The 20,527-nt window shown below is 43.0% G+C and overlaps 1 protein-coding gene across 19 annotated transcripts in view; it reads left to right on the top strand.

The window, feature by feature from the left end:
• SPAG9 (sperm associated antigen 9) overlaps window positions 1–20,527 on the top strand; it is a 170,670-nt gene that overhangs the window by 28,007 nt on the left and 122,136 nt on the right. For 18 of the 19 annotated variants that reach the window (XM_089318191.1, XM_051824855.3, XM_089318189.1 and 15 more), the window contains exon 2: window positions 15,137–15,257. In XM_089318191.1, coding sequence (XP_089174317.1) covers window positions 15,137–15,257 — 121 coding nt within the window. Of the gene's footprint in view, window positions 1–10,178; window positions 10,276–15,136; window positions 15,258–20,527 lie in introns of those variants that run through there. The other variant, XM_089318192.1, reaches the window with a different exon arrangement.

Below are 20,527 nucleotides of genomic sequence, written 5' to 3'. Positions count from 1 at the left end.
AGTTGCAAATGAATTAAGTAAAGGTCATGGCTCTTTTACCACCATTAAAAAGATATATGCCCAATATAAATTAAAAATATTTTCCTTAAAACAATAAGAGGAGAATAGGTAGGAACAGAAGTTTTATTATATTCTTAAAATTGTATCTGTGGGGCAGCTGTTATGGTGTAGCAGGTTAAACCACTGCCTGTGATGCTGGCATCCCATATGGTATCTGTTTGTGTCCCAGCTGCTTCACTTCTGATCCAGCTCACTGTTAATGTGCCTGGAAAAGCAGTGGAAGGTGACCCAAGTGTTTGTGCTTGAGCCCTGCACCCACATAGGAAACCTGGATGAAGCTCCTGGCTCCTAGCTTCAACCTGGCTGTTGCGGCCCCTTGGGTAGTGAACCAGCAAATCTCTCTGTCTCTCCTTCTTTCTCTTTCACTCTGTCAAGTAAATAAATAAATCTTTAAAAATAAAAAAAAAAGAATTATATCTATGAGCTACATTGAATCTGTTCCCTTTGTATTAATATAATGTTACATGAGATTTGTGTTGTAATTATCATGCGTTTGCTGTGACCCTGAGAGTTTTAGTGTATTAATAAATTACTTAAAAAGAGGCTGTATTTTGCATCTTCACTTTTTTTTTTTTTTTTTTTTTTAAGATTTTATTTATTTGCAAGGCAGAGTTACAGAGAGAAGGAGGGGAGAGAGAGGTCTTCCATCCGCTGGTCTTCTCCTCTCATGGCCATTACACTCAGGGCTGGGCCAGACCGAAGCCAGGAGACAGAAACTCTATCAGAGTCTCCTACATGGGTGCAGGGGCCCAAGCACTTGGCTGTCTTCTGCTGCTTTCCTGCCAGATCTGGAACCAGTACCCATATGGGATGTTGGCATTGCAGGTGATGATTTAACCCATTACATCACCCACCCTTTATTATTTTAAAATATGTAAATAATCCATTAAGTGAAAGAAAAAAAGCAAAAAATAAAACTTAGACTTTAAGGATGAGGCTGCTCTGGTGCAGCAGGTAAAGCTGCCACCTGCAGTGCCGGCATCCCACATGGGCCCCGGTTCGAGTCCCGGCTGCTCCACTTCCAATCCAGCTCTCTGCTATGGCCTGGCAAGGCAATAGAAGATGGTCCAAGACCTTGGGCCCCTGCACCCATGTGGGAGACCTGGAAGAAGCTCCTGGCTTCAGATTGGCGCAACTCTGGCCATTGCAGCCATCTGGGAAGTGAAGCAGCAGATGGAAGACCTCTCTCTCTCTCTCTCTCTGCCTCTCCTCTCTCTGTGTAACTCTTTCACGTAAATAAATAAATAAAACTTAAAAAATGAGGCTATAGAAAGGAGGTAAACATTACATTAAATTCTAACACTGATAAATCACCATTACCAATGTTTAAATATGAGGGTGCTTCAGAAAGTTAGCAGAAAGATGGAATTAATGGATAAATTTATTTTGATGCAAAAAATCAAAACCTATGCATAATTTTTCCTTTTGAGAGACAGAGTTAGACAGAGAGATCTTCCATCTGCTGGTTCACTCCCCAAATGGCAGCAATAGTCTAGGCTGGGCCAGGCTGAAACCAGGAGCCAGGAGCTTCATCTATGTATTCCATATGGGTAGCAGGGGCCCAAGCACTTGGACCGTCTTCCTCTGCTTTCCCAGGCACATTAACAGGGAGCTGGATTGGAAGTAGAGCAACCTGGATCCAAACAGAAGCCCATATGGGATGCCAGCATCTCAAGCAGCTGCTTAATCTCCTGTGCCACATTGCTGGAGATTTTTATTTATTTATTTGAAAGGCAGAGTTAGAGAGGGGAAGAGATAGAGCGAGATCTTCCATCCTCTGCTTCACTCCACAGATGGCTGCAACAGTGATGGCAGGGCCAGGCCAAGAGCCTGAAACTCCATCTGGGTCACCCATGTGGGTTGCAGGGGCCCAAGTACTTGGGCCTTCTTCTGCTGCATTCCCAGGCACATTAGCAGCCAGGACTTTAGTGGCACTTATATGGGATACTGGTATTGCAGGTGGTGGCTTAACCCATTGCCCCATGACTCTGGCCCTGTATAGTCTTTTTCATGATATGCATTTTCTGTGAACTTTTTGAAGATTCCCCAAATATGTCCCCAAACCTTTTCTTTTGCCTGTTGTTTTTCCCCCTAGTATGTAAGAGTAAGATTACATTGTTGTGGGCATATGTATCTTTTTTTTTAAGATTTATTATTTATTTGAAAGAGTTGCAGAGAGAGGGAGAAATGAAAAAGAGATATCTTCCATCTATTGATTCACTCCCCAAATGGCTACAGTAGCTGAGGCTGGGCCAGGTCAAAGCCAGGAGCCTGGAACTCTATCCAGGTCTCCCATGTGGGTGGCAGGGGCCAAGCACCTCGGCCATCATCTGCTGCCTTCACAAATACAATAGCAGGGAAATGGATCTAAAATGGAGCAACTGGGACTTGAACACATGCTCATGTTATGCCATCATTGCAGGTAGTTACTTAACCTGCTGCACCAAGACACTGGCCCCTGGGCATATACATCTTAATCTTTATTCCAGGTTCTTGCCCTCACAGAAATAAGAATTCAAAGCAGCGATTTACGTACAGTGCACATGTGAGAGCAGGACTTATTTAAGAGAGGGAGAAAATATACATTTACACGAGAATGTGGGCAACCCCACACAGAGAGATACCTACCATAAGTAGACCAGAGTTGCCTACAAGGAGAGAGATTGGAAGGAGGCCAGAGAAGAACCCAGAAGCCAAAAGCAAAGTGTGTTTTCTTATGTGTCAGTCCCTTTTCTGAGGTAGGGAATGGTGTCCTCACTGAATATACAGGGTGGAGATTAGGGTGTGTTATGCTTTCTGGGAGTTTCATGGCCCCTCTGTATGGAACTTGATTTCCACATGGCCATCATAGCTTCTTCTCCATCTGGTCCTAGATAAGACACAGGTGAATCATGGGAAATTTTCATACTGGATTGACAGGTAGGGGGTAGAGTTATAATGCAGTGCTACACAGAAATTATGAAAAACAATTTCAGATTTATTTATTCCTACCTAACTCCCTGCCTAGTTTCTCCATATCGGTACTACACATAATATTTCTTTTTCTTTTTTTAAAGATTTATTTATTTGAGAGAGAGGGCGAGACAGAGTCTTCCATCCACTGGTTCACTCCTCAAATGGCCGCAACTGCCGGAGCTGGGCCAAAGCCAGGTGCTTCTGCCAGGTCTCCCACGTGGGTGCAGAGGCCCACGCACTTGGACCTTCTTCCACTGCTTTCCCAGGCCATTAGCAGGGAGCTATATCAGAAGTTGAGCAATGCATATTCAACTGGCATCTTTATGGGTTGCCGGCAGTGCAGGCAGAGGCTTAACCTACTATGCCACAGTGCTGGCCCCTACGTATAACATTTCTATCAATGCCTGTAAAGAATGCATATTAAAAAATCCTTTTGGGGGGTGGTGCCGTGGCTCACTTGGCTAATCCTCCACCTGCGGCACTGGCATCCCATATGGGCACTGGGTTCTAGTCCTGGTTGCTCCTCTTCCAGTCAAGCTCTCTGCTGTGGCCCAGGAGGGCAGTGGAGATTGGCCCAAGTGCTTGGGCGCCTGCACCCATGTGGGAGACCAGGAGGAAGCACCTGGTTCCTGGCTTCGGATCGGCGTAGCTCCGGCCATGGCTGCCATTTGTGGGGTGAACCAACGGAAGGAAGACCTTTCTCTCTGTCTCTCTCTCTCTCACTGTCTCTGTCAAATAAATAAAAAATATATACATTAAAAAAAAAGAGAGAGACACGGATTTAAAGCCTTGGGCTTCTCCCTTTCAGTCTATCACCTTTAAGAAAAAAATCCTTTTGGGGCTAACACTGTGGTGTAGCAGGTAAAGCTTCCACCTGCAGTGCCAGCATCCCATTTGGGCACCAGTTTGAGTCCCGGTTGCTTCACTTCCAATCCAGCTCTCTGCTATGGCCTGGGAAAGCAGTGTGGAAGACCTGGAAGAAGTTCCTGGCTCCTGGCTTCGGATTGGCACAACTCTGGCTGTTGTGGCCAAATGGAGATGGAAAACCCCTTCTCTCTCTCTCTCTGCCTCTTCTTCTCTCTCTGTGTAACTCTGACTCTCAAATAAATAAATGAACCTTTTTAAAAAAATCCTCTTTTAATACTTTAAGAGTTTTTGATACACATTTCTAATCTCCAGATGGCTTGTAACAGTTATACTCCCAGTGAGTCAACTCATTTATAACTAAAATTTCCATATGTGCACTTAAATACCTCACAGGTATTTTCAGCTTATCTTGATATTGAAAATCTATATATTACAATATTCTTACCCCTTTCCTGGTCTGCTCATTATTTTTTCCATATCTTCTTCACTAAATAAGTTATACTACTATCTATACTCTTGCTTAAACAGGAAGTGTAGACTTTTCCAAAAGTATTTATTTGAAAGATTATCAGAGAGAGAGAGAGAAGGAGAGAGAAAGGTCTTCTATCCTTTGGTTCACTTCCCAAATGGCCACAACAGCCAGGTCTGGGCCACTCCACATAGGAACTCCCTCCCTCCTGAGAGGACAGTGAGAGAGAGAGACAGAGAGAAAGGTCTTCCTTTTTCCGTTGGATCAGCCCACAATGGCTACTGTGGCCAGCGTTCTGCGGCCGGCGAACCGTACTGATCTGAAGCCAGGAGCCAGGTGCCTCTCCTGGTCTCCCACGCAGGTGCAGGGCCCAAGCACTTGGGCCATCCTCCACTGCCTTCCAGGGCCACAGCAGAGAGCTGGACTGGAAGAGGAGCAACCGGGACAGAATCCGGCACCCCAGCTGGGACTAGAACCCGGTGTGCCGGCGCCGCAGGCAGAGGATTAGCATGTTGAGCCGTGGCGCCGGCCTCTTGGGCCATCTCATGCTGCCTTCCCAGGTGTGTTAGCAGGGAGCTGGGCTGGATTGGATTGGAAGCAGAGCAGCCAGGATTCAAACCTGTGCTCTGATATCGGATGCTGACCTCGCAAGTGACAGCTTAAGCTGAAGCATGACTGGCGTTCAGTATACTCAATATGCTCCCATGCCCTCAGGTCCTTGCATGCTACGGGCCTTCTCTGTTTTCTAGCTTCGTCTTAGGCTATTCTCTTTCTCTCTTGGGCTTTGTCTAAGTTTTCCAAATTCATCTTGGCTTTTCTGGGTTTCTTGGAACAGAGCTCTTTTTGCTTGATGAATATTTATTCATCTTTCAGGTGTCAACTTAAAAGGGAATCTCCTGGCCGGTGCCGCGGCTCACTTGGCTAATCCTCTGCCTGCCGCACTGGCACCCCGGGTTCTAGTCCTGGTTGGGGCACTGGATTCTGTCTCGGTTGCTCCTCTTCCAGTCCAGCTCTCTGCTGTGGCCCTGGGAAGGCAGTAGAGGATGGCCCATAGTGCTTGGGCCCTGTACCCGCATGGGAGACCAAGAGGAAGTACCTGGCTCCTGGCTTCAGATCAGTGCACCGCCGGCCATAGCAGCCACTTGGAGGGTGAACCAACGGAAAAAGGAAGATCTTTCTCTCTGTATCTCTCTAACTCTGCCTGGAAAAAAAAAAAAAAAAAAAAAAAAAAAGGGAATCTCCCTTATCAAGTTAGTTCCTTCATTATACACTTTTTGGGATCTTGTTCTATGTCTTGTGTCACATATATGATTACAGTATGGTTGCCCTATTTGCAAACTAGAATTCCATGATTTTAAGTTTTGTATTCAGAGGCAGTGTTGTGTGCAGTGGGTTAAACTACCACATGTGACGCTGGCATCCCATATTCTGAGCACTGGTTCATGTCCCAACTGCTCTACTTCCAATCCGTCACCCTGCTAATGTACCTGGGAAAGCAGCAGGAGATGACCCAAGTCCTTGGATCCCTGCCACCTACATAGAAGACTCATTAGGAGTTCCTGGCTCCTGGCTTTGGCCCCAGCTATTGTAGCCATCTGAGGAGTGAACCAGCAGTTAGTAGACATGTTTCTCTTTGTCTGCCATCTCTTCTGTCACTCTGCCTTTCAAATAAATAAAATAAATATTGGGGCTGGCATTGTGGCACAGCGGGTTAATGCCCTGGCCTGAAGCACCGGCATCCCATATGGCACCCGTTCAAGACCTGGGTGCTCTATTTCCCGTCCAGCTCTCTACTATGGCCTGGGAAAACAGTAAAAGATGGCTCAAGTCCTTGGGCCCCTGCTCCCTCATGGGAGACCTGGAGGAAGCTCCTGCTTCCTGGCTTTGGATAAGCGCAACTCCGGCCGTTGTGGGTACCTGGGGAGTGAACCAGTGGATGGGAGACCTCTCTCTCTCTCTCTATGTAACTCTGATTTATTTATTTATTTGAAAGGCAAAGTTACAGAGATAGAGGGAAAGAAAGAGTTCTTCCATCCACTGGTTCACTCCCCAAATGGCTGCAATGGCTGAGGCTGGGCTAGGCCAAAGCCAAGAGCCAGGAGCTTCTTCCAGGTCTCCCACGTAGGTACAGGGGCTCAAGCATTTGGGCTGTCCCCACTGCTTTCCCAGGCCATCAACAGGGAGCTGGTTTGGAAGTGGAGCAGCTGAGGTCTTGAACCAGAGTCCATGTGGGATGTCAGAATCACAGGTGGTTTTACCTGCTACTCCACAACACTGGTCCCTGCTCCTGATTCTTGAAGACTTTCTGAAGGGCTCCTCAATCACCTACATTTGAAACTCTGTGGATGTTCAGGTCCCTTAGATAAAAATGACTTAGGATTTGTACATAACCTATGTACATCCTCCTGTGTACTTTAAATCATCTCTGGATTACTTACAGTATCCAATATGAGGTAAATGCACATAAATAGTTGTTATACTGTACTGTCTACGGAATAATGACAAAGGGGAAAGTATGTATGTGTTAAGTACAGATACAGTGTTTTTTTATTTTTATTCATGTATTTCCGTGTTTGTGGAACCCATGGGTACCTAGGCCAACTATACTTCACAGTGTTCTGTTTCCTAAACTACTCTACCCTTTAGCAATTTCTAGTTTTGAGGTTACCTTTATTACCAGGAGCATTTCCTAAAATAAAGGTTCAAAACTAGCCTATTTGATGGGTATTTTTCTTGGGTAAAAATTTATAATATTCCAGTCACTTGTTGCTTTTTCTTAATTGCTCTCGGAAGGCTGTTAAAGGGTTTGTCCTGCTAGGCTTTTGGTGCACGATGTGATCTATTATGATGTACTATCAGAATTGAGGAACATTTATTTTGTTGCATTTTAGTGATCAGCATTGTAAATGAGAGTACATTTCTTTTTTAAAAAAAAAGATTTATTTATTTGAATAAATGGCCAGAGCTGTGCTGATCCGAAGTCAAGAGCCAGGAGCTTCTTCTGGGTTTCCCATGTGGGTGCAGGGGCCCAAGGACTTGGGCCATCTTCTACTGCTTTCCCAGGCATAGCAGAGAGCTAGATCAGAAATGGAGCAGCTGGGACTTGAACTGACGCCCATATGGGATGCTGGCACTGAAGGTGGTGGCTTTACCCACTATACCACAACACCTGCCCTGAATCTTTCTTCTTTTTGCTATGTTTACTTAAAGCAGTATAGACATAAGGCTTCAATAGTCATAATGTGAAAAATTTTGAGGCTTGAATCTTGTAGGTAAGCATAAGTAATATGCTTGTAGTGTAAACTTATAGCGGTGACTGCTTAACAGTTATGGATTATTCACGTTCTCCTGTAGCCAAGCTAGGTCACTCACAAGCAAAGCAGAGATGTGACTTTGAACAGATGTGAGTCATTATGATGTTTCTTCTACCAAACAGGTGTTCTGAATAAGCAAAATAATGCTAGAATTTTTTGCTAGGAGTTCAGTATTGCAGCATTTTTTAAAAAATATTTATTTATGGGCCAGCACTGTGGCTTAGTGTGCTAAGCCTCAGCCTGCAGTGCTGGAATCCCACACGTATGCTTGTTCAAGTCCCAGCTGTGCCTCTTTCATTCCAGCTCTCTGCTGTGGCCTGGGAAAACAGTGGAAGATGACCCAAGTCCTTGGGCCTCTGCACCCATGTGGGAGACCTGGAAGAAGCTCCTGGCTCCTGGCTTCGGATCGGCTCATTTCTGGCCTTTGCGGCCAACTGGGGAGTGAACCAGTTGGAAGACCTCTCTCTGTGTCTATCCCTCTCTCTGTTTGTAACTCTCTCTCTCAAATAAATAAAAAAGAGAGAGAGGAGAGAGGGAGCGGAGGGAGAGGAGGGAAAGGGAGAGAGGGAGAGGAAGAGGAAGAGGAGGGAGAGGGAGAGGAGGAAGAGGGAGAGGGAGAGGTCTTCCATCCACTGGTTTATTCCCCATTTGGGTGCAAAGGCCAGAGCTGCGCTGATCTGAAGCAAGGAGCCAGGAGCTTCTTCCAGGTCTTCCAAGTAGGTACAGGGGCCCAAGCACACATGGGTCATCTTCCACTGCTTTCCCAGGCCACAGCAGAGAGCTGGGTCAGAAGAGGAGTGGCCCACAGGCGGAGGCTTAGCCCACTATGCCACAGTGCCGGCCCATATTGCAGCATTTTAAGTGTTAACTTGGTAAGCATCTGCTGAATATTCTCTAAAACAGCACTTTATCCATAACACAAAAGGAGCCTAAAATAAGAATTTTTTGTTACTTACCTAGGTATGGCAGTTAAGTTAGCCAAGGGAACAAGCCAAAAAAATTATATTTTCTTATTAATTCTAAATCTTTACTTACACACTGAAGCAAAATGTTGAAATAACTTACTCAGACTTCATAGGTGCTGCTTTTCTATTTAATGTAATCTTACATGATTTGCTTGTCTTCACTTGTAGCCAGTGGAGGCTTGGAAGGCAGGAGTGAAGGGTTGCTCACAGAACGTTCTCTTTGCCTGGCACATGGTAAATAGATGTTTCTTGAATGAGTGATTTTAGCTTGCTTCTTCTATTTACTGTATCCTTTATTGCTTCTACATGTGATCATCTTTAGATTAATAGTATAGAAAAATTAACAGTGCTTGTTTGGTGAGTTTCCCCAGAAGCCTCACAAAAATGGAATACGTTCATAAAAAATTATAATGTAAGGGATCTTTGAGCTCCCTGAGAAAAAAAATAGATAAAACTTGGGGTGCATGGATCCTTTTTTTCTAGGGAAACATGGTTCATAGATATATACAGTTTCCACATAGATCTCTGGACCCATTTTAGAGGTGGTAGGTTTCAAACTTCAAACATGAACAAAAATTTAATCAAATGGCCCTTGAAGGAAAGTAGATGACTGTGCTGAGATGCTTTCAGTTTCTTGTGATACAAACAAACTCACTTAGAAAAGGAATTTTTTTGGCTTATGTAACTGGGAAAAAAAAAACCACATCAGAAAAATGCTGACTCTAGGGACTGCTGCTGAATGAAGGACTCTGAATTTAAACATGTTGGGGGCCGACGTCGTGAGCTGCCACCTGCAGTACCAGCGTCCCGTACGGACACTGGCTCATGTCCCAGCTGCTCGACTTCCAATCCAGCTCCCTGCTTAGAGCTTGAGACAAAGCTTGGGCCTCTGCACCTGAGTGGGAACCTAGAAAAAACTCCTGGTTCCTGGCATCGGCATGCCCAGCCCTGGTTGTGGCCATTTGGGGACTAAGCCAGCAGATGGAAGATCTCTCTCTGTATCGCTCCCTTCCTCTCCATAACTCTGGCTTTCAAATAAACCAAAAAAAAAAAAAAAAAAATCTTAAAAATATTTTTATTAGTTTTGTTCAAAAAAGAGACACAGAGAGAAACAACAGACAGAGATCTCCTATTTGTGCGTTCACTTTCTAAATACCCAAAAAAGCTGGGCTGGGCCAGGCTGAAGCCAGGATCCTAGAACTCAGTCTGAGTCTCCCACATGGGTGAGAGAGACCGTTGAGCCATCACCTGCTTCCTCCCCGAATGTACATTAGCAGGAACCTGAAATGGGACCTGGACCCTAAGCATTCCAACATGGAATACTGGCATCATAACAAATATTCCAAACACCCAACCCAATAGTATCTTTACTTAGGGTTTTCTTCTCTTTGTTCTTTTTTTTTTTTTTTTTTCTGTACTTAAAATTTTTCTCTTCCCTCCTCTTACTTTACATTGTAAAAATGTCAGTTTACTGCTTACATCTGCTAAATTCTTAAAAGATTTTAGAGGAGGGGGGTAGTATTGTAATTCACTTTCTATTTACTTTACAGAATACCTGAGACTGGGTAGTTTATAAAGAAGAGTTTATTGTGACTTATGGATGGTTCTAGAGGCTGGGAAGTACGTGATCAAGTGGCTGAATCTGGTGAGAGCCTTGTCTGCTTTAACTCACGGTGGAAAGCAGAAGGGCAAGTGGGCATGTGCAGAAGAGGCAAAACACCAAGGGATTGCCTTGCTCTTGCAGTAACTAGTCCTTTGAAGGAGACCTTAAGACACAAAGACAATCCATTTTAATGAGCTAATCATCTCTTTCAACATTGTTATGTTGGGAATCATATTTCAACTTGAGTTTTGGCAAGGATAAATCACATCTAAAGCATAGCAGGTAGTATTCCTCCTAATAATGAGCAGATGTCCCAGAAAAGGTTTTGACAAGTCTGGCTCAAGTCATATACCTACCCCTAGGGAAATGGAATCATCACCAGTCAAAAATCATGGGCTGAATAGAATTAGCATGAAACTAGGCTGAGCAAGTTCCCCAAAGGAAGGCAATGTGAATTGATAGAAAACAGTCTTCTACAGTGATTGAAAAATTTGAGTACATAGGGTGCAAGTTAACTATGACACACCAGGTTAAGCCACCACTTGGGTTGCCCACATCCCATATCAGAGTGCATGGGATCAACTCCTGCCTCTGCTTTTTTTTTTTTTTTTTTTTTAATGTTTATTTATTTTAAAAGATAAATTTAAAGACAGAGAAAAGGAGAGACAGAGAGGTCTTCCACCCACTGGTTTACTCCCTAAATGGCCTCAGTGGCTGAACTGGGGTCTGAAGCCAGGAGCCAGGAACTTCTTCTGGGTCTCCCATGCGGGTGCAGGGGCCCAAGAACTTGGGCCATTTTCTACTGCTTTAAAGGCTGTCGCAAGAGAGCTAGATTGGAAGAGCAGCAGCTGGGACTTGAACTGACACCCATATGAGATGCTGGCACCACAGGTAGAGGCTTTAGCCCACTAAAGCCACAGCACTGCCTCTCCCCCTCCCTTTTTAAAAGGTTTATTTATTTATTTGAAAGACAGAGCTACAGAGAGGCAGAGGCTGCAAGAGAGAGATCTTCCATCTGCTGATTCACTCTCCAAATGACCTCAATGGCTGGATCTGGGCCGATCCAAAGCCAAGAGCCAGGAGCTTCTTCCAGGTCTCCCATGTGGGTGCAGGGGCCCAAGGAGTTGGGCCATCTTCCACTGCTTTCCCAGGCCATAGCAGAGAGCTGGATCAGAAGTGGAGCAGCAGGGACTCGAACTGGTGCCCACATGGGATGCTGGCACTGTAGGAGGCAGCTGTACGTGCTACACCACAGAGTCAGCCCCTGCTGCCTTTGCTTCTGATCTAGCTCCCTACTAATGTGCCTGGGAGGCAAGAGATGGTGGCCCAAGTATTTGGGTTCCTACCAACCACATGGAAGACTCAACTAGAGTTCCTGGCTCCTGGTTTTGGCCTAGCCCAGACCTGGCTGTTGTGGGCATTTAGAGAGTGAATCAGTGAGTGGAAGATACCTCTCTCTCTCTCTCTCTGCTTTTCAGATAAATAAATAAATATATATTTAAGGAACCGCGCTGTGGCTCACTTGATTAATCCTCCACCTGTGGTGCCGACATCCCACGTGGGCGCCAGGTTCTAGTCCTGGTTGCTCCTCTTCCAGTCCATCTCTCTGCTGTGGCCCGGGAAGGCAGTGGAGGATGGCCCGAGTGCTTGGGCCCTGCACCCACGTGGGAGACCAGGAGGAAGCACCTGGCTCCTGGCTTCAGATCGGCTCAGCGCGGGCTGTATCAGCCATTTGAGGAGTGAACCAATGGAAGGAAGACCTTTCTCTCTCTCTCTCTCTCTCACTGTCTGTAACTCTACCTGTCAAATAAATAGAGTAAATAAATAAACATTTAAAATAAATAAATAAATGAACTTTAAAAAAGAAAAATTTGAGGACAAATAAAGTAGGTGGACTGGAAAAATTTACATTGAAATGAGAGTGTATTTAATGATAGTTAACTTTTTCCATGTGTTACATATTGTTCTATATGAGTTTCTGTTTTTGGCTGTCCAAATTTTATTCATTTACTTACTCAGTCATTTGTAACAAATATGTGATGCCATATACCTCATCATTCTTTGCCTGGGGAATACAGCAGTGGGCAGAACAAAACTCTGCCTTCATGGAGCCTATATTCTAGTGATGGCAGGCAAATAATAAATAAGTTATTCAAATAGCATGTTAGATGGGGATAAATGTTCTGGAAAAAATAAATGGGGAGGAGAAATAAGGAGTGGCTACTGCAGTTTTATTTAACTGAGAGGCAGAGAGACCGAGACAGATCTCATCCACTGGTTCACTCCCCTCAGATGTCCATAGCAGGACTAGACCAGGCCAAAGCCAGTGGCCTGGAACTCAGTTGCATCTCTTACAAGGGTGGCATTGACCTAACTGCTTGAGTCAGCATCTGCTGCCTTCTTCAGAGTACACATTACTCTGTGTACTGAGGCACTTTGATGTGGGATGTAGATGTCCGAAGTGGTATCTTAACTGATGCACCAAACACTTGACCCTGATACTGTGGTTTTTAAGTGAGGTAGCCAAAGAAGGCCTCACTGAGAAGGTGACATTTGGGTATTATGAGGAAGCAAGCCTGGTAGATAGCTGCAGGAAGAGAGTTCCAAGCTGCAGGTAGAAATGCAAAGGGAAAATAGAATGGGAAGAGGGGACAAAGAAAATAAGCAGGAGATGATGTCAAAGAAGTAAGAGGGTGGTGGATCAGAAGCTGTAGGTCCTGGGAGGCTATGGCTAGTTCATGGATAAAGAATGTAAGCCATCAGAGGGCCTTGTGTAGAGAAGATGGTTTATCTGACTGATTTTAAAGGATCATTCTAAATTTGAAAGTAAAAACAAAAACAAAACAAGACAAGAATCACCCTAACTGCTTATTGAGATTGCATTGTAGAGAAGCAAGAATGGAAGGAAGGAGACCTATTAAGAGGTTATTGCTAATCCAGTAATCCAGGCTATAGGTAATGCTGGTGTAGAACAGGGTGGTGGTGGAGGTGATGAAAAGCGATTAGATCCAAAGGTAAATTTGCTGATGGATTGGATATGAGGTGTTAGACAAGATTAAAAGCTCACTCCAAAGTTTTAGACCTAGACAATTGACCATAGTAGTTTAATGAGCCAGAGAAGACCAGGAGAGGAACAAGTATTAACATGATAAAATTTAAGATGCTTATTAGACATCTAAGTGAAGATATTCATTAGGCACTTGGACATACAAATCTAGAATTGAGGTCTGGGCTAAAGATAGAAAGTTGGAAATACAGTTAGTGTTTAAACCTATGAAACTGGATGAGATCACTAGGGAATAAGAATAAGCAAGGAAGGGATAATTTGTCCAAGGACTGAGCATTCCATTATAAAGAAGTTTAATAGAAGAGGAGATACAGAAGGAAACAAAGAAATGTCCTGGGAGCCAAATTGGAAAAAAAAAAAAAGTTTTAAGGAGGAATGATCAGTTGTCAAATGTTGCTGATAGAACAATAAGTTAAAGACTTTGAGATTTGATGACTGCATTTAACTATAATCCCTTTAATATGAATAATTTTGGTAACTTGAATTTCATTGTTGGCGATAGTTCTGGTGTGTGCCCTTTTTAAGGAAATTAAACTCCATGGTTCAGGTATGTCTATAAGACTACCTATCAATCAGATAATCATTTATCAAATACTTATTTTTGTTATCTCTTTATACATATTATGCATTTAAAAATCATGTCCTGGGATGTGTGTTTGGCATAGTGGTTAAGATGCTGCCTGTTCAAGTAGTTGGATCCCTGCTACCAATGTGGGAGACCTGGATGGAGCTCTAGACACCTGACTTCCGCCTGACCCAGCCCTGGCTGCTGTGGGCATCTGAGGTGTGAACCAATGGATGGGTGATAGCTCTCTGTCTCTTTCTGCTTCTCAAATAAATAAAATAAAAGACAAAGCAAAAATCAGGTCTTGAAAAGAATATGGAAGTATACTAAAAGAATGATCTGTTTGTAGTAGAATATACTCAAATGTTTTTCCTTTGGGGAATGTCTATTATATGAAGTGGAAACAGTTACTAAACATATTCTTTTGTCATTATTTATAATGGGAGCTTTTTAAATTTAATTTTTATAGAGAAAATAAAAATCAAATTCATAATTCTGAGATCTCTTTAAGTAGTTATACCTAATTGTGAGTCCTTTTTTGTTTTATTTATTTTTTAAAGATTTATTTATTTATTTGTAAGGCAGAGATATATATATAGAGAGAGAAAAAGAGATCTTCCATCTTCTGGTTCATTCCCCCAAATGGCCACAGGGGCTGGAGCTGGGCCTAACTAGAGCCATGAGCTTCCTCTGGGCTTCCCACATGGTTGCCCGGGTCCAGGGGCTCAGGCCATCTTCTGCTGCTTTTCCCAAGTGCATTACCAGGGAGTGGGATCAGAAGTAGAGCAACTGGGACTCAAACTGCCTCCCATACGGGGTGCCAGCATTATAGGCAATGGCTTAACCTGCTATGCCACATGTTTGTTTTTTTAAAGATTTATTTTATTTATTTGAAAGGGAGAGTGACAGAGAAAGAGAAAGAAAGATCATCCATGTGCTGGTTCACTCCCCAAATGGCCTCAATGGCCAGGACTGGGCCAGGTCGAAACCAGAAGTTAGGAACTCCATCTGGGTCTCCCATATGGTGGCAGAGACTCAAGTATTTGGGCCCTTTTCCACTGGCTTCCCAGGCACATTAGTAGGGAGCTGAATCAGAAGCAAAGCAGCTGGGACTTGAAATGGGATGCTGGTGTCACAGGCCGTGGCTTAACCTATTGCACCACAACACTGGCCCCTAATTGTGTTTTTTGATAGTAAGAAGCAGAGGAGTTGAAAATATAGAAAAAATTTCATTTCCTCTGATGAAAATATATATTGTTCTTCTTTATTAGAAATTCATTGAATTCGAAGACTCTCAAGAACAGGAAAAAAAGGACCTACAGACCCGGGTGGAATCTTTAGAATCTCAAACAAGACAACTTGAACTCAAAGCAAAAAACTATGCTGACCAGAGTAAGTAAAAATACCTCTCCTCATAAGTACACTTTACTTTAAAGAGTGGGCTCTAATAGTGCGTGAGCTCTTCCTGACATTTGACTATGGTTCCAGCTGTGTGTTTGGAGTTGTCATCTCACACTCAAGAATGAGACTCAAGAGTGAGCTAGGGTTAGTTCTATATCCACATTTTCAAGTGGCACCCATGTATGCAGAAGTGACTAAATGCGTGTGTGTGGATCATTTCTTCTAACTTTGATCAAGTACCCAAAATTTCATTGTTTCTGAATTGTTTTGAGATTTTAAAATATAAGATAGACTCTGGTTTTGAATTGTGTAAAAAAAACTTTTTATTACTTTCTAATGGAAAAATAAACGTATTTAGGAGAACAGAATTTCATTTTTTCAGAATCATTTTACTTTTATATCATTTAATCTATTACTGTTGACTTTTAAAATAATTTTTATTTGAAACCTCAAGGATGATTTTCCTTTTTTTGCTAATGAAAATGAGCCTAACTATGTCAAAATTAGAAAAGGAAATGATGAGAAACTTCATTATTTTCATGACTAACACAGGTAGGCAGAAAGCTCCCTGCTATTCCCTCCCAGGATTATTAACTTTCAGAATCCTAGGGAGAAAAAGGGATTGCCAGGCAGTTGCCCTTTCCATATCACCCATTAAGGCTGTATTGTGGTGCCTGTTTTTAAATTTATTCGTTCAATCATTATTTGAAAAGTAGAGTTACAGAGAGAGGGTGACAGACACACAGAGATAGTAAGATCTTCCATCCACTGGCTCACTCCCCAAATGAGCAAAATGGCAGGCCTGGGCCAGGCCAGAGCCAGGAGCCTGGAACTGTATTCAGATCTCCCATATAGGTGGCAGGGGCCTAAGCACTCGAGCCATTTTCTGGTGATTTCCCAGGCACATCAGCAGGGAGCTGGATCAGAAATGGAGCAACTAGGACTTCAAGCTGCACTTCAAGGGATGCTGGCGTTGCAGGAGGCAATCTAACATGCTGTACCACAATGCTGTCCCAGGGACTGGCATTTGTGATGGATAAACTTTGCCACCAAATTTGGAGTATTGTGACAACTTTAGAACTCTGGAAGGGTCTAATACAACTAAATCAAATTCAGGCATTCTGGAATTCATGGAGCACTCACATGGCTATTAAACAAATGTCTTAGAATAGAGAGCCAATGGATGTCTGACAACTGAAAGCCCTTTGAGTGAAACAGAATGAGTTATGTATCATATGTATTTTTAGGGTCATAGATAACCTGGAGTTGTATACTCATTGTTAGTTAATGTTGAGTATGTCACATGACTTCTGTACTTCTATATAGAAATTTTAGTTCTTAGGTGTATGATGAATTCCACATGCACACAATAATAACTCGTAAGTACTGGAGTCACATCACTAAGTATCACTCATTTAGAGAAACAGTCTGTGGCAATTGCAAGCTCTTGGGACCTTCAAGAAGCAAGCATTTTCTATTTATTCAAATAAAAAGCAAGTTTATTTACTGAAGATAATATTAACCCCAACCTGATTGTCTTTTTCCTGTCAGGGATTATATACTGATTTATAACCAAGCAATAAAAGGCACAGTCGGCAGAATCAATCTTTTGTTGTTTTACATATTAAGCCTTTTTCTTGATTTCAAAAGAGTACCACTTTTTTTTGTTTGTTTGTGTCCTTTTATCATTTATTTATTTGAAAAGGAGAACAACAGAGAATGAGGGGGAGATGGAGAGAGAGACTTTTTAATTAAAAAAGAGTTACAGGCAAAGAAGGAGAGACAGAAAGATCTTCCACCCACTAGTTCACTCCCCAAATTGCCACAATGGCTGAAGCTGGGTGGATCTGAAGCCAGGAGCCAGAGCCTCTTCTAGGTCTCCCACATAGGTGCTGGAGCCCAAATGCTTGGGCCATGTTCTACTGCCTTCCCAGGCCATAGCAGAGAGCTGGATTGGAAGAGGAGCAGCCGGGACTAGAACCAGTGCCCTTATGGGATGCTGGTGCCACAGGTGGAGGCTTTAGCCCAATACGCCACAGCGCTGGCCCTGAGAGACTTTCCATCTGCTGGTTCACTTCCCAAGTGGTCACAACAGCTAGGTCTGGGCCAGGCTGATGCCAGGAGCCAGGAACTCCATCCTGCTCTGTCACATGGATGGCAGGGACTTGTGTACTTAGGTCATCATTTGTTCCCTTCCCATGTGCATTAGCAGGAAGCTGGATTGGAAGCGGAGTAGCTAGCACTCAGACTGGCACTCTGATGCGGGATGCTTGTGTTGTAAGGGGTAGCTTAACCCCCTGAGCCACAATGCCTACCCCCACCAAGTTTTTGACTCCGCCTGCGGCGCCAGCACACTGGATTCTAGTCCCAGTCGGGGCGCCAGATTCTGTCCTGGTTGCTCCTCTTCCAGGCCAGCTCTGTGCTGTGACCCAGGAGTGCAGTGGAGGATGGCCCAAGTCCTTGGGCCCTGCACCCCATGGGAGACCAGGAGAAGCACCTGGCTCCTCGCTTCAGATCAGCGCGATGTGCTGCAGCGCACCAGCCATGGCGGCCATTGTGGGGTGAACCAACAGGAAAAGGAAGACCTTTCTCTCTGTCTCTCTCTCTCTCACTGTCCACTCTGCCTGTCAAAAAAAAAAAAAAAAAAAAAAAAAAATTGTGCCGCAATACCAAATTTTTGATTAAAAAAAATTTCTTTGGAATTGGAAAGGAATTCCTTGCCTAAAACCCTTTTATGCATCAAGTATTCTGCTTCTATCATAAGGAAGCATTATTAGAGTAAAAATGACCTTATACTTGAAACCATTTTTTTTTTAATGAAAGTACCTGATTGTCTTCTCTCATATTCAAAAGAGAACTGGTTCCTTTTCACAAACTTAAGTGGAATGTGTTACTAAGTTTCACAGTACACTTAGCCCCTTTTATTACTGAAATATAAAAATCTGTCTCTTGTTTCTTCCAGTAAACATAAACAAAACCTAATAGTTTGTTAATTAAGGGAACTGATAAATTTAGGAGAACATTTGAGTATCTCAAAATTTGCCTTCCTCATTGTCTCATATTTGTTACCCAGTTCTGTGAGTCGTAGCCAGCTGTTGAGAATTATTACATTGTGTGGCGCCCATCTTCTCAGTCCTTTGTCCAAAAGTATTGATTGTTACACCTTCCATTTTAATTCAGACTTTTTAAAAAAAGATTTATTTATTTATTTGAAAGAGTTATACAGAAAGAGAAGGAATGGCAGAGAGAGAGGTCTTCCATTGCTGGTTCACTCCCCAATTGGCCGCAATAGCCGGAGCTGTGCCGATCAGAAGCCAGGAGCTTCTTCTGGGTCTCCCACATGGTGGCAGGGGCCCATGCACTTAGGCCGTCTTCCACTGCTTTCCCAGGTGCATTAGCAGGGAGCTGGATCGGAAGTGGAAAAGCCAGTACACCAACTAATGCCCATATAGGATGCCAGCATAGCAGGTGTCAGTTTAACCCACTTCACCACAGTTCCAGCTCCTAATTGTCCTAATTCTATTATTTTGTTTTTAGAAAAAAATATAGTGGTCTTTATTAAAGTAAGTATAACCTAACATTTGATTTAAAATAAACATTTATTCAGGGCCACTGAAATTACTGTTGATGGTACCTAGGTAGTGGAGCAGGGTTGTGTGCAGTTTGTTTTGTTCAGTGCCATTTTTTGGAGCACCATATAATTGTACTTTGTTCAGTTTCCATATTTGTGTACAATGTCTTAAGGTCTTGAATTTTAAAAAATAAGGTATGTGCATTCTGATTGATAGGTTTTGGAAGCATATATCCTTTTAAAAAGTAGTCACAATAAAAGTCCAAGTTCTACTTTAAAGACCACTTCCTATATTGAAAGGGAAAATTTGGGTTGTTTTTATTTGCTGTGAGAAGTGAGGAAGAGTAAAGAAGTAGGAACTGAACTGAAGGACACACTTTACAGTGTTTGATAGTATGGAACTGATCTGACTGGTGTGATTTAACAATGTTGAGAAAGTTAACACTAATAAAAACTTTGGTTACAATTTTATGATTGTTTGATATTAGAGATTTCTGGTTGTTTTCCTTCAAAATTTGAACTGACAGAAGACATGTTTTGGTTTTTCCAATAGAAATAAGGCTTTTTTTAAATGCTGTATGTTATGCTTTTGGTGGGAATAACAGTAACAGTTCTTGGTAATGAATATCTTGGGGGCCTTAAGGAAAAATCTGAAACATACATGGTATGGAATAAGGAAGTTGTAAATTGAGACAGGCTTTTCAACCCTGTGAGGAGTTGTTAGTCCACTTTGCTTGGTGTGGCAGTGATGGGTTCTTTCTCAGAAAATGCTGTTTATATTCTTTATTTCTACTGGATGTTGAATATCTCTGGCTTGTAAGTCAAATATTATCTTAAATGAGCCAAGTAAATGTTGACATTTTAATATACTTAAAAATATTAAGCTCTGGTATGCCTAGTATTCTGCCCAGGTGTGGTTGTTGTGTGGAAGTTAGGTGTGATCTTGGGGCTTATGTCAAGTCCAGCTTTGTAGAATGGAGGTGGTTATGTATGTGGCCTTCCAGTTTTTTCCCCATATGTATCATGCTTTGTGTCACTGCAGTTAGGATGCATATATGATTTTGTATCTTTCCCTTAACATGATCATATTTCCCTTGTATAATCCTTAGTAATGTCCGTATGTAGCCATCATCCAGAAGTTATGCCACCTGTTGACAGTTTTGTTTCTCTTGAGGAACTGTGCTTTCTGCTGTCCTCTAATGAGGCTTATTTAAAAGCCACTTTGTTTTTTTACCTTTTTTTTTTTTTAATTTATTTATTTGCAAGGCAGAGTTGTAGAGGGAGAACTACAGAGAGAGATCTTCCATCCACTGGTTCATTCCCCAAATGGCTACAACGACTGGGGCTGGGGCACACCAAAGCCAGGAGCCAAGAGCCAAGAGCCATGAGCCATGAGCTTCTTTCAGGTCTCCCATGTGGGTGCAGGGACCCAAGGACTTGAGCCATCTTCCGTTGCTTTCCTAGGCTCATTAGCAGGGAGCTGGATCTGAAGTGGAGTATGGGATGCTGGCACTGCAGGCCATGGCTTTAACCTGCTGTGCCACAGCCCGGACCTGTTTTTTACCTTCTCTACCCAGAAACTCAGAACGAACTTTGGAGTGCACCCGTAAGCACTGGTTTGGACCTCACCTGATTGGAATCTTAAAGTTATTTTTTCCTTGATCCAAATTTTATACATATATAATGAATA

Source organism: Oryctolagus cuniculus, chromosome 17 (genome assembly GCF_051225735.1).
Source record: "Oryctolagus cuniculus isolate XC-2025 breed Fujian yellow rabbit chromosome 17, ASM5122573v1, whole genome shotgun sequence".
NCBI classification, from domain to species: domain Eukaryota; kingdom Metazoa; phylum Chordata; class Mammalia; order Lagomorpha; family Leporidae; genus Oryctolagus; species Oryctolagus cuniculus.
The sequence above is the reverse complement of the archived record's forward strand: the minus strand, read 5'-3'. Positions and strand labels throughout refer to the sequence as shown.